General features: G+C 48.6%; 1 protein-coding gene across 3 annotated transcripts in view; it reads left to right on the top strand.

Annotated features, from left to right (window-relative positions):
* The window catches only part of XYLT1 (xylosyltransferase 1), a 313,363-nt gene that overhangs the window by 132,334 nt on the left and 167,232 nt on the right, over positions 1–13,797 (top strand). The window contains exon 1 of one of the 3 annotated variants that reach the window (XM_086692978.1): positions 1,316–1,463. The exons of the other annotated variants lie outside the window; for them this stretch is intronic. Coding sequence (XP_086549104.1) covers positions 1,374–1,463 — 90 coding nt within the window. The 5' untranslated portion in view covers positions 1,316–1,373. Of the gene's footprint in view, positions 1–1,315; positions 1,464–13,797 lie in introns of those variants that run through there. 3 annotated transcript variants of the gene reach the window in all.

Genomic DNA, 13,797 nt, shown 5'->3' with positions numbered 1-13,797 from the left:
TCTGGGGCCTCAAGAGTTATTAATGCTTAATAGACTAACACTTGGTCTCTTGAGTCTTGTTAAGAAAGAAGGTATTCTGTTTTACACGTGAATGTTACACATAACTGAACCTGACCCTGAAAGTGCCCCCTGCACAGTTTGGTTAACCTGTCTTCCTGAAGATGTCTGACCCCTTCGGTGCCTTGTAAACAGGATCTGGAGAACAAAATGATGCCCACGGCACCATCACCATGATCAGGGATTAGCTGTTGTGCTGTGAGTTTGTGACACCTGAAGGAGGTTTCCAGGTGTACCCTCCTGTCTCCTGTCTCAGACCCTTCCTCTCCTGTCTCTCACTCCAACGCACATACACATTCTAATCTGCCATCCGCTAGAATCCAGAAGGGCATATTTTTGGAAATCAGAGAAGGTAGTTAGATCAGTGACTGTAGACTTATACTCAGGTTGGACACGTGAACTTGAACCCAAGTCTCGGAATGACTCCTCTCCTGTCCCAGGTAGTGAAGCCTCGTGGCACCCTGCCATGGGGATTGTGCTTCAGAGTCTGCACATCCCTGACCTCCCCCCTCCTCATCCGATAGGGACAATGTGTAGGCTCACATCAAGTTGTTAGTGGCCACAGGAGGCACTCGGATGCAGCAGTGAGCATAGCTGGAAGTGTGCATGTGGCTTTAAGGGTCAGGTCTTCTTTGTTACCCAGAAGCAGGTGCCCTTTCTTGTCTCGGAATATGGCTTTGTTCTTGGCGAGTTTGTGACAACCCTGGCAGAGAAATGTCACAGCCGCGACCTCATTATCCCGTTGTCTCCTCTGTCTTTGCAAAGTTTGGGGATGTATGCACAAATACGTTGATTTATCTTGAATGCTATGCTAACATTCTGCAGAAATAGACACCTTCTCATTCAGTTTTACTCATCAAGTGCAAAGCAGGAAGCAGGGCTGCCTTAACTGGTCCTACAACTTTGATTACAACCCATTCCGTTCCCATGACTTTTTGGAAGGGAGAAAAAAATCTTACCTGTGGATTTACTAGGTTGTTGACAGGTGAGGCTTGTGTACATAGGCTTACTGCAGGTTTATGGCCAAGAAAACACGTCAGCTATTTCAAAGGAGCTGAGCTTGAGTAAGCTGAAATAAAATGTTATAGTCACCGCTCTCCCCTTCCCCGTCCAAATCCCTGCGCCATTATTTCACGCCGCGCCAGTACTGTGCAAATACAGCATTTCTGTAATCCGTGGGTAGCATTGCAATAGGAACAGCTCTGGCATTGAGAGGGGAAAGGTGGGGGGTGGGGGGAGACTACTGTCAAAGATGCGTGTCTTTGCCCTCGATCTCACACCTTTTCTTCCCTCTACCTAGAGCCCTGTGCTTCCAAATGGCAGCACACTTTCTCCCTCACCTGTGTCAGGTCCTGGTTCAAAGCTCCTCCTCTGGAGAGGCCTTCCTGACCACCACTCTTAAAATGGTAAACTATCACTGTTGTCTGTCCCATCTGCGCAGATTTGTTTTTCCTCATACCTGTTATTACCAGCCGACAGCCGATATACAGTTACCGTGTGCCTCCCTTGTTCCAGCATGAACTCAGAGTGAGCATAGCTTTGTCTTGTGAACTACACACACACACACACACACACACACACTTAGTGCTCCCATATTTTCACAGATCTTCAGTGCCTGCCACATAGTTGGTTCTCAGCAAATATGAATGAACAAGTCAGGTGTCCACATTGACGCTACGATAAGCCTCCATTTCAGAACTGTTGAAATAGTGAAAAAACCCGTACTCATCTGAACATCTAGAGAGCATAGGAAAATAGCCTGTAAAGGGCCTGGATTACTTCAATCATAATTATACCCCTTCCTAGAACTGGAATGAAAAAGGCTGCCTGTGTTGTAAAGACACATTGGCGATCTTCCTTCCCTGTCCTCCCAGCCGCTGGGAGATCAGTAATAATGGGCATAAAAAAGCATGGCAGTGTCTGTGCCTAGGCTTCCTTCTCAGAGCCTCCTGTGCCTTCTGTCATTTAATCTTCACACTGGCATGCTTATTGTGCCACATGTAATAGATGAGAAACCCAGGGTCTCAAGAGGGTGTCAGAATTTTTCTGTTGGTTTAAAAAATGTTTGTATACTGACAAATAAAACGTGGGGTTGACAGACTTGCTGTAAAGGGTCTGACGGTAAATATCTGAAGCCGTGTGGACCCTTTGGCCTCTGTCACCACCACTTAGTTTTGCATGGAGCCCGGTGCTCTGTAAGTGGCAGGTCCGGACTGACTGACTGACTGACTGACTGACTGACTGACTGACTGAGTGAAGGAACCAGGGAATCACTTGATGTGCCTGCTAAGACCCTCATGACTAAGCCCCTGCTTGTTCTTTTCCACCTCCATATACGTACTTCCCTACCTTATGAGACCTCTCCATCTTATATTTTCCAGCCCAAACACCAGTGTCTGCCCTCCCAGGTTCCCTCAAAAGCGCCCGGGAAATTGGGTGATCTAGCCCAATGAGTTCTGTCAGTGGTGGCTTTTTCTAGAACCTCTTGGAGTTAGTTCCTTGAGTTTGTGTTGAACTATTTTTTTACACTCCTCCTATTTACGTCCTATTCTAGGACGGTTGTATCACAGTCTACAAAACAAGATGGCGTAAGTGAAAATGAGGCCAAAGGAAGGAAGCACAGTGGTGGGGCCTTAACTTAGACTCAGGATTGATAATACGAAGGCCTCGTGATGGGGGAACCAGAGATTGAGCTCACAGCTTTCTGGCAGCCAGCAGGAAAAACAGGTCCACTGCCTTCCATCACCCTGTGTCCAAATAAGTGACAGAAACCATTGTTCACAGCAGGTAGGGTTGTTCTTAGTGCTCAGGGCTTTGGCCATGTCTCTGGGGAGCCTCCCAAGAAGACACTGTCAGAGCAAAGGACCAGTGGCTCAAGTGGACCTGACGGGAGCTCCAGGCTGTGTGCTATAGCAGTCTCTGGGCTAGACTTGCCATCCTGTACTGGCGCTCAAATGGATGAGGGCGTATTTGGGTTGACCTATCACGACCCGGAATGGATTGTAGGGCAGCTCCGTGAAGCATGTGGTCTTGAAGCACCGTTAGTGTGTCGAGTGGGGGCGCCCAGTCGCCTGGCTGTGCTAATCCCTTGGCTTCTTTGGACCTCAGGCTCCTCATCTGAGAAATGAGGCTTGTTACTCAAGTTCACGGCCTGGCATGGTGGGGCGTTGGGGGGTGGGGTGGATAAAGAGATGGGGCCTCGTGGCCTCTCATTTCAGCCTGACAGCAGTGTCACAGGTCAGTGTCATCCCCATCTGCTCTCTGCAGCTTTTGAGGACTTCAGACCAGTGTCTGTCAACCTTTTTTTCAAGATCACTCTCCTAAGAAGAAAAACATCGTTTAAAATTAAACACTAAGGGTTAAGATTGATCCGGTAGGGTCAAGCTTTGGAAGATCCCAGACCACTGTAATAGCTTAAGATTCTTTTCACCACCTCTTGGTCTGAGCTAATGTTTGCCCTTTCAGGCGGGGGACACATAAGCCTTGTTGAGAACGTATGTTCAGATACATTAACTCTTCTTAATAGCTCATTGGATGGATGAAGAAACCGAGGTCCATAGAGACAAAGTAACTTGCCCGAAGTCCCATTAACTAGTGACTGGGAGTTGGAATCCTGTCTTAAGGTGGTCTGGCTTTGGACTGTGCTTTTGTGCTGCTCTTTTTAACTCCTAGGGACGGGCCACGCCCCCTGTCACAAATCGTGGGGTTTTGTTTTTGTTTTTGTTTTTGTTTGCTTATCCACATACCCTGTTGATTGTTCCGTCTCAGTGCATATAGAATTCCCTTGTTCTTTTTAATTGCCGCATCGTTTTCCATTTGTATCAACAGAGCATCAGTTATTTAACTGGGGCCCCAACCAAGGAAGGCTGGGGTGGATTCCAGTCATTCGCATCTAAAAACTCTGCGGGAGCAATCCTCCCTTGCCTGCGTGTTGTTTGACTTAAGCACAAGCAACCTTGAAGGTTAAATTCCTAGAAATGGCATCACTGTGTGCTTGCTAAAAGGCAACGTTTGTTGGGAGCGCGGAAGCATCTCCATAGAGCTGCAACTCTTACCCAGCCATCCAAGGTCAGTTCTACCACTTGATTAACAACTAAGCTACTGTTTTGACCCCCAGATCCTGCCTGACCCTGTTATTGACTTAGACGTGGGCTCCCCACACTGCCACCTTTTATGCACTCAGTCGCCCAGTTCTTCTTCTGTCATCTGGTATTTCCCTACGAGGCTTTGCACAGTTTATTTTTGAACCTCAATTCTCATCTCATTAAACGAAAGCCTAGGCAGCCGGCTTTCATTTCAGTGTGCTGCCTGGGTGCGTGCTTTGAAATGGGTCTGGAATAAAGCAGTGGTGAGGCTTCTCCCAGGGCTTGACACCCACCAGGTTTGGGAGGGCGGTGCGGGGAGAAAAATCCTTCCCATGTCGCTAGTCTTTTTGAACCTTCCTCAAAGAGTAGGATCTCATTCTGCAGACTTTCCTTCTGGCATTCACTTATGAAGGATGGCTGTCCTTTGGCAATCGAGGAAATCCAGCATACGTGGTCCCGGTTCAGTATCTGTAGGGGTTAAATTAAAAGCAACTTTCCTGGCAGAATCTCTATGGCTGAGCCAACGCTAAATCAGCCCCCATACTCTATGACCCCTCCTAGAAAACCATGGACACTCGTGGCGGGTACCTTTAGTCCCTTGGCAGCAGACATGCCTGTAATTAAAGCCTGCTGCACTGTTAAAATCATCTGAGTAATTAAACCCAATGGTAATGGGTGATGGTTTGTTTTGTAATCTCCTTGAGGAAAGAAAAGCAGGTTAACGGGATGGAGAGGGCTGAGAGGTATTTTCTGCAAGTGGAATCGGCCAGCCTACTTTGTCTGGTTATGAAGTTTACTCCCATCCTGTAAGCTGTTGCGTCCAACTCAGGTTTGCTTATTAAACATGGCAGCCAGGTTGATAATTGCACGTGGCTAGGTTCCATCACGGGGGTGGGGTTACCCAGGCTTTCTGCCTGGAAAATAGTAGGGGCACTGAAATGGATTTAATGTATTCACACATCTGCTCAACAAATATTTACCTGATTTCTGTCATGTAGTAGCTGGGGTTTACGGGTGCATAAGGGATGGAACAAAGTAGCTTACATTCTAGTGGGAGGATACACATGATAAGTAAATATATCATGATCATGTCCTAGTTACAAGTGACACGGGAAAGAGCCCTAGTAAGAGGGTTAGGGAATGCCTATTTGAGGGGTGAGGGGTGGCTCTCAGAGTGTCTTCTGAGCAGTTGGCTGAGGAGTGAACCATGAAGATAAGTCGGGGTGATCTTTTTCAGACATAGTAAGTGCAAAGGTCCTGAGGTAGGTTACAACATTTCCCTTGGGAAACACTGGTTTAAGATCAACGTAGAGCAACACGTGAGGTCAGAGCTGAGGGATATCTCACTGAGCCCCCTTCCCTGTAAGAAAAAGATTAAGGCCAGAGATGGGGAAACTAAGTATCCCAGGGTCCTGTGGGTGCTTGTGAAACAGTTTTTCAGATTCCTGACTCCCATCGTCATAGTTAACAAAGACTTTGAGGGGCCCCACAGTGGCTGGGAACGTGTCAGCCAATCTGGTTCAAGTCCCAGTACCTCTGTTTGCCAGCTGTATGGCTGAAGTTATTTTGCTTTCCTGAGCTTGACCATCAACTGTAAAATGGGAGCAACTAGAGCAGTGACCCGGAGGCTCTGTGAGGATGGATGAAGAACACGTGGGCGCTCTGCGTGGTGTGTAGCTGCTGGCGGCCCAGGCTTCTGAGCGCTGAAGAGCATGGTGCCTGCTCGCTTCCCAACCACAGACGTGCCACCTCTCCTTCCTCACGGGGCTGTCACCTGACCCAAACCACATTTTTAGGGGTAGGGACTCTTTTGGGGGGGAGGGAGCTGTGTTTGCCCAGTAGAGATTTCTGGCGGTGGGACACGGAGGGACATGCTTTGGTTTTCTCTCCCGCAAAACAGAGCAGTGATGACTTTGATAGCTGACTTTCCTGCGTGTTCTAAGGACCCGGCCCGACAGTACGTGTGTGAAGTTCAAAGTATTCTGTGTGTGGTGGTATGACTGATACAACTTGGAGAAAGGAGGGTCCCACTCCTTGGCCCAAGCAAGTGGCGTGATGCCTCTGAATCACAGCATCCTTCCATTAGTGCGGGGTACCCAGTGCCACCTTGGGGTTTGAGAATTGAGTGAGCTAATAAGTCTATACATTTAGCACAGTGTCTAGGGCACAAGAATCAGTAAATAGGACTTCTGCCATCTTCCGTATGCCTTCCCACCCACCCCTCCAAATCCTTTCCCAGGGCTATTCCTGATTATTGGCATTTGATTCCATTTTACAGATGAAGAAACTGGGACTGAAAGGGCTTAGATGTTTTAACACAGCCAGGAAGGGAAGGAGCCAGGGACCGAACCCTGATGGTTTGACTCTGGCCAGGAGAGCCTTCCTCTGCCCTTCCCAGTCTCGAATCTCGCTCTGGATTTTTGATGCTTTGATTTGATTGATCTGTGAGCTGGCTGAGGAAAGCCAGATCCTCAGCGACTCGTCCTTCTATGTCTTTGAGCCTAAGGGTCAGCTTGGCCCTGGAGAAATCTTCCCCTCTTGGGCCCCAGCCGACCTCATCCCCAGTGATCCCTGTGGGCGCTCAAGTCAGATCCGCCTCTCAGTTTATTTTCGGAGCTTCGTAGATGTCTTGCATGGCTAAGTCCTCCTCCCACGGGGCCCTGGCTAATTAGCCTTTGATTATTCACAAACTCAGAGGCAGGAACAGCGAATGAAGTCCTCCTTGCTTTAATCACCCACATGAAATGAGGCAGGGCCATAGGTGTCTAGGAGTAGCTAGGCCAGGACCTGGCGACTGGGAGAGAAAGCTCTCAAGCAGCCACCAACATGGCCACCACCCTGCCCTCCTGTCTTCACCTGGGGAGAAAAGGATGTTGAGCTGACCTCCTCTGAGGCCCTGTTACATCCCAGTGCCCGATAAACCTGGTTTTTCCAGTTGATTTCAGGGTTTTCCCCTTGGGCGGATCCTGGCCACCCCCTTGTTACCGCAGCCAGCTTTCCAAGAAGTTTCTTCCGTTGTCACCAGGCCAGACGGCAGTTGGCATCCTTTTAGGTTGCACATAAAGTAGGACGTTTCAAAACCCGGAGTTCGACTGTGTGCTTTTGGCAGGAAGAAAGGCCTCTTTTCTCTGTTTTCCTATTCTTTTTCCCAACTCTATTAATAGGACAAAGGGTTCGGAAGAAGATGAAACACCTCCTGACTTACCATTTGTGTTACTGTTCATTCATTCAGCACGTAATCTCCACTCACTCAGGGCTAGAGCCAAAAGGTCCTTACGATGGTCTAGACTTGCACCAGGGGATATCTCAGGCCAGGTAATGCTTTGTGGGGATGTCCCGTGCATCATTGACATTTAGCAGCACCCCTGGCCTCTACCCATCCATACCAGCATCCTCCATCCCCAATTGGGACGACCAAAAATGTCTCCAGACATGCAAGGATGTCCCATGGAGGATAAAATGATTCCTATTGAGAACCACGGTTCTAGAAGGCTTTATATGATCTGGGCCCCGTTCCTTCTCTGACCTAATCTCCTCCTTTTCATCCTGCTACTTTTTCCATTCCTGCTTCCTTGCTCCTCCCCACTGGTGAGGGGAGCCACACAGGGCATGCTGTCACCTCATGGCCTTTGCACTGCACTTCCCACTTCCTGAAAAGCTCTTCCCCCAGATATCCACACAACCTGTTCACTCCCCCACATCAGGTCTTTGTTCACATCACACCCTCTCCTCTCACTTTGAAAGATTGCACACTTCCCTCCGAGCTTCCTAACCCCCTTCTTGCTCTCTTGTACCCTACTATGCACGTTATTTGTGTGTATTATTATTATTTATTATCTCTCTGTAGTAGACAAAAGGGCAAGCGTTTTCTCTGCCCTGATCACGAATGCCCCCCCCAAGCCCTTGGATAACACTGCTTTGGGGATGTGTTTATCCAGTGCCTGCTCTCTGTATGTGCCAGGCATTGTCTGGTCACTGGGAATATAATGGTGAACGTGGCAGATCAGGTTTCTGCCCTGAAGGAGCTCAGAGCTGTCACAATTGAGATTTGAGCTGCCTACACCTGGAGGACAAGTTTTGTCCCCCTCTCAGGGGGAAAAGGAACTTGGAGATTCCTGGGCAGGATGGAGATGAGACAGGGCGCTGCCCCGGGGCAGCCGGTCACAGCGCTGAGTTTGGCGAAGGACATTTCTCTCCATCAGGTCAGCCCTGCTCTGGGTCCCCGCATAGCTGTGCCCCTCCCCGCCTCTCTTGGGCCCTGGCCCCTGGAAGCCCTAGCAGCTCAGTCTCCCGCTGGCCCCATTGGTATTCAGGCCGCCCCTTGCTCTGAATAAACAGTGCCCTGCCACCCTCCCTCCAGCAATAGCTTTTGCCTGTGGTCTGGGAGTGTCAGAGCAGTGATAAAAATAGTGTTGAGTTACCCGCACTCTGCTTATTTTGTACTTTGGAGCAGTAACACGTCTTCAGACGTGTCAGGCTGGCCAGCAAGCCCCTCATCCCCCCCACCTCCAGCACCACCTTGCATGGAGCAGCCTCAAGACAGCCTCTGAGGTTCCCTGTCCTCAGACAGGCGTCTTTAGCTGTGACACCAGCCAAGTTGAGCCCAGCCCCAGCAACCGGGTTTTCCAGAAACCTTTCCTTCCCTCCCCAACCTGTGTTAGAAACCCCTGAAGAATGGATTCGGAGGCTGTGCTGAGCAGAAGATCCCCTGCAGAGAGCACAGCCTCAGATTCTGGGTAGCTGCTCTGCATTCAACGGCAGGGGTGCCCTGGGGACTCCTAATTATTCTGGCCTGAACGCTTTATCTCTTTTAGTCTCCTCCGCCAGGTAATAGCTGGCTTTGCCCCATTTTGCAGATTAGGATAATGGGGTGCAGAGAGGTCAGGTAACTCGCTCAAAATCCCACAGCGTGTAAGCTGGATCTAACCCCGTTTCTGTCTGAGTCTGCACTAGGAGCACAGCCCCGTCCCGCCGGCTCTCTGCCCTTCACAGCAACCTGGATGCGTTTTCATACGTTTCCAGGGTTTTGTACCTCCAGCTGCTTTGTGACTGGCCTTTCTGAACAGCGAACATTGTTCGCTCACGTTGACTCTGAAGAGGGAGATTTTTTTCCCCCTGCTTAAAATCTTTAAGAACCCTCAAGCGTCTGGTTTGGGAGTAAATACATGGCTTTACACCTCGGAAGTGTCACATTATTTAATTGGTACAACTATCCTAAGGGAGCTACAGTGGCTCCACTAAGTGGTGGTTGCATTAGGGAGTTGGTTGCAGGTCAGTGAAATGAAAGCTGAAATACTAGTTTCTGGGTGTTAAAGGTTTCTGGGGTTGTCCAATGGTATTAAACTCAGGGGTGGCAGGATATCCTGTCCTGCTGATCACCCCTCTTCCCTCCTGGTTTCCTAGGGTCTCTGCACATCAGCTAGAGTAGCAGATGGGGAATCATATTCCTGATGCCCCGAGCACACGGTTCTGGTAAAAGTCTGCTCTGGAGCCCAGAGCTTGAGGATGGTGGGGGTGGGGGTAGAGGTTGAGGGGCTGAAGTTGGGCCCTGGAAGGCTTGCATGTCTTCAGGGAGCCTGACTCAGTTTACAGCCCTGTTGCACAAAGCCTACTGTGCAGCCAGGGCCTGAGTCTCCTTCCCCACCCATTAGTCACGCGGCCCATTCAGTGCTTGGGGCTGAGGTCCCCTGGCTCCGCCTGCCATCCTTTGCCAGCAGGACTAGGTAGGGCAGAGAGAGAAGTGGGGAGGGGTCACCTTACTCCCGCATGCCTCGCTTCGTACAGGAAAGGGCTTCAGAAAAACTGTGGCCCCACGGAGAGGACATGAACCCAAATGTGCGTTTCGTCATTTACTTCCACTTGAAAGAGCTGTCTCTGCTTCGTTTCCAATTGCTATTCTGACGGTTCAGTCTCTTACCGGAGCCGTTTTAAACTTCTTCATCGGCAGTCTGTGCAGGCGATGCTCGGTAAATAAACACTTGGCAATCGCAGGGAGGCAAGACAGCAGCCAGCTCTTCTGATTCCAGAAGCTTTTCTGCAGAGACTTTGCTGCAGGTCATTTCAGATCAGCTCAGCAGATACAGAGACAGAACTAATACCTGGGAAACGGAACACAGTTAATGGTACTGAAAAATGAAGGGTGATAAAGAGTCTTTACAGTAAAGTGAGGAATCCCATCTGTGACACAGAATCACAAAGCTAATTGTGTTTCCCTCTTTGCATTGCCTGCCAGGGAGCTCCGAGATAGAGTTCTGCTTCTCACAAGTGCCTAGTACGTATGGTAATTTTCTGCATGCTTCCCATGCTCCTGGTAGCAAATTAAATTCTGTATTGGATCTTGTCTCCTGATTCCCTTCCTTACTCCCCGCCCCCCAACCTGCTGTGTTTTGTCTCTTTAGTTTTGGGTCAGTGGAACTGTGTGTTTTGCTTAAGACTTTTTATAAGACAAGGATGCATATCTGTGGAGATAAAAGCACCTATGTTTGTATATGTCTTTTACTTAAGCGTCTTTCACCCCTACATCCCACCATTTCAACAGACTCCAGATGTGAGGTATATTTTGGCCTTGGTAGCCTTAGGAAGACGCAGCTCAATGGGCTCACGGGGTTCCTGGCCCTGGAACGTGTAAAGACTGTGCAAAATCAAGCTGAGCGTGTTCCACCCCAGCCTAATCCTCACCCCTTTGTTGGCTCCGGGCTGGAGGCCGGGACCCATGGTCCATTCTTGGCTGTGCCACTGATAGGCTGGTGGGCAGGCTGTTTACTTTCCCTGGGCCCCAGTCTCCACATCTGTGTAATGGGAAATAATAATCCCCTGCCTGCCGACCTCAAAGGCCCCATATCTTATCTGATGATGCTCATCAAATGAAAGTCCTCTTAAAACAAGTTTTTCAGAAGGCCCGAGGGTGATTGGGTTATGGTGACAGAGGTGGGGGTGTTGACCGACACCAGGAACTTATCTGTACCTGGTCATAGATGATCCCGCAAATAGGATCATTCACTAAGTCAGTTATTTTGTCTTAAGAGAAGCCTCTGAACTCAGATGAAGGGGCTGTGAACTTCAGCTCTGCCTTCAGTCATTTGGACCTTTGACCTTGGTCTTCGTTTCTTTGTATCATGGAGGTAATGATGTTAGAAGTGATTAACACCACCTCTGGCACAGAGCGAGTGTGTGTCATTCCAGGAGGTTGACCAATGCACGTTCTGCGGCAAGCTTTGGGCTCTTACTTGGCTGGGTTGGACTGTCTGGGGCACCCCAGGGAAGTGCATTCTGGATGTGGAATGCACTCGTACCTCCGTGCAATCAAGGGGCCCTGTTCTATAAGGCATCTCTTTTCACTTTGTTCTTGGCCTTGGTGGTAATGGCGACCTCCAGACACAGTTCACTCAATGCCAGATGCCGAGACTGAGGCCGGCCCTTCTTGGAAATGGAATTTAACCATAATGAAAAACGAGATGGGCCTCCCTCTACCTTCCTAGATTTGGAACTTTAAAACCTAAAGTCAGTCCAGATAGACATTTTTATTTTCACTTAGGAGGTTGTTGAAATTACGGAAAGTTTGACACGATCCCTGACTTACCTTGGATGAAATTTTCAAGACGTGGCTCTCAGCCTCTAAATTGGATGAGTTCCTTTGCTAAACTCCCAGATCTTTTTTTTTTTTTTTTTTTCAGTTGGGAGAAAAATAACAGAGCTCAGAGTCTACTTTGATTGCCAGCAAGGTTCTGTATTCTAAGTAGGGCAACAGAGAAGTGGAAAGGGCAAGTAAGAGGTGGAGAAAGTGAAATCTTCTGTAACGCTTTATTTTGGGGATGAGGTGGATAAGTTTCCTTAACCCTGAAAACCTCTGGGATTTCATTTGCTCCAAGCCCAAGTTTTATTCTCTGCGAGAAGTCACCACATGCCTTTCCTGCTTCTTAGAGAGAGGGTGCCCCAGGGACTGGGTGTGTGGGGTGATAAAATAGCTATCCGAGTTACTTCTGCATCACCCTGGATCTTTTTTTTTGGGAGGGGGGGTAAAGTTTTATAGAGCGAGTCAAATAATCTGTAGCAACAGAACTGAAACTTTGAAAAAAAGGTTCTGAACAGGAGTAATTTGCATTGCCAACTGTCAGAGTGATGATGTTGGGTCTTAGATTTAGAATACAATCATAACTTTTTACAGTTCCCATACCTAGGGAATCTAGAGAGCTATCAACCTAACATTGGGAAAACATATCAGTCAAACTGATTTTTGGAAATGACAGAGATTTGCAAAATTAGGGAGTCGAGTCACACACACACTGGGGAAACAAAGCCGCTGGGTGTAGAGTTAGTTGTCACATGTCGTGGAGTAGAGTAGAAAAATGGCAGAAGATAATTGAGGGGTTTTACATGGAAATCCTAGAGAAAGGAAAAAAATGAGACAACAAGGAAAGAAAGAAGGGTAATGGTGTAGGGAAGTGGTCTAGAGCAGGATGTGGCAGTTTGTAGCTCGCGGGCCAAATCTGGCCCTCCTCTTATTTTTGTAAACAAAGTTTCATTGGACCACAGCCACCCCCCACTTGTTTCTATGCAGTTTATGACTGCTTTCAGTCTGCAATGGCAGAATTGAATAGTTACAACAAAGAGTACAGGACCTACAAAGCCTAAAATATTTATTAGCTGGTCCTTTACAGACCAGCTTTTGTTGTTGGTTTGTTTTGTTTTGGTTTGTTTATTTTAGTTTGTTTTTTTGTCCCCTGCTGTGGATTATCATGGATAAATCCCTAATAATGGTACAGAAACCCTGCTCTGCCACTTACTAGCTAAGTGACCTTAGATAGTAACTTCATGTCTCTGCAACTGTTTATCTGGATGATGCTCATTGTATCACTGGGGTGATTAAACGAATCATCCCAGAACCTAGTGGTATAAAACTGTAAGCGGTTTTGTTCTTCATTGTTGCTTCCAGGTCTTTGGGTCAGCTGGAGGTTCTTCAGGGGTCTCAGTGGTAGCTCCTCTGATCTTGGCTGGCTCTCCTGGCTGGGGTTGACATGACTCCTCTGGGCTGCTCTAGAATTGTCTCGACTGGGACATGTGGACTTCCCTCCACATGTTCTGTCCACCCCCAGTAGATGAGCCCAGACTTGTCCACGTGGCAGTAACAGGGTTCCAAGAAGGAGAGCAATAGAGGGACAGAGGGGAAGTGTGCAAGGCGTCTTGAAGCCAAACTTAGACGGAAGCGTGGTCATATTCTTTGGGCCAAGGCAAGTTCCTCCTGGGCCGGCCATGTTCCAGGTGTGGGAGAACACACTTCATCTCTTGATGGGAGGAGATGCCAAGTCACATTGTGAAGGGAATGGATATGACAGACCGTTGCTTGGGGCCTTCAGGAAGTCAGTCTCCTATGCTCCTAATAAGCCAAGCTCCAGTAGGAACAAGGAATCATGCCCAGTACTTGACATGGAGGAGGCACGGAAGAAATCCCAGCTGCTGTATGAGTGAGGCTGTGCTCCCAGGGTTCAGCCGGCGATCATCTCGTGGCCTTCCTGCTTGGGCCGGGCGCTATTGCTGTACCTGGGAAGGACCGGTAACTGTTACAGGTTCCCTGCTGAAGAAGCGTGCTTAATATAGAACCTGGCACACATTACCCTCCCTCACTCTTAGTCTTTGTAACTAAGTGATCAGTAAAAGT

Source organism: Puma concolor, chromosome E3 (genome assembly GCF_028749965.1).
Source record: "Puma concolor isolate L17-30 chromosome E3, mPumCon1.1.hap2, whole genome shotgun sequence".
Classification (NCBI taxonomy): Eukaryota; Metazoa; Chordata; class Mammalia; order Carnivora; family Felidae; genus Puma; species Puma concolor.
The sequence above is the reverse complement of the archived record's forward strand: the minus strand, read 5'-3'. Positions and strand labels throughout refer to the sequence as shown.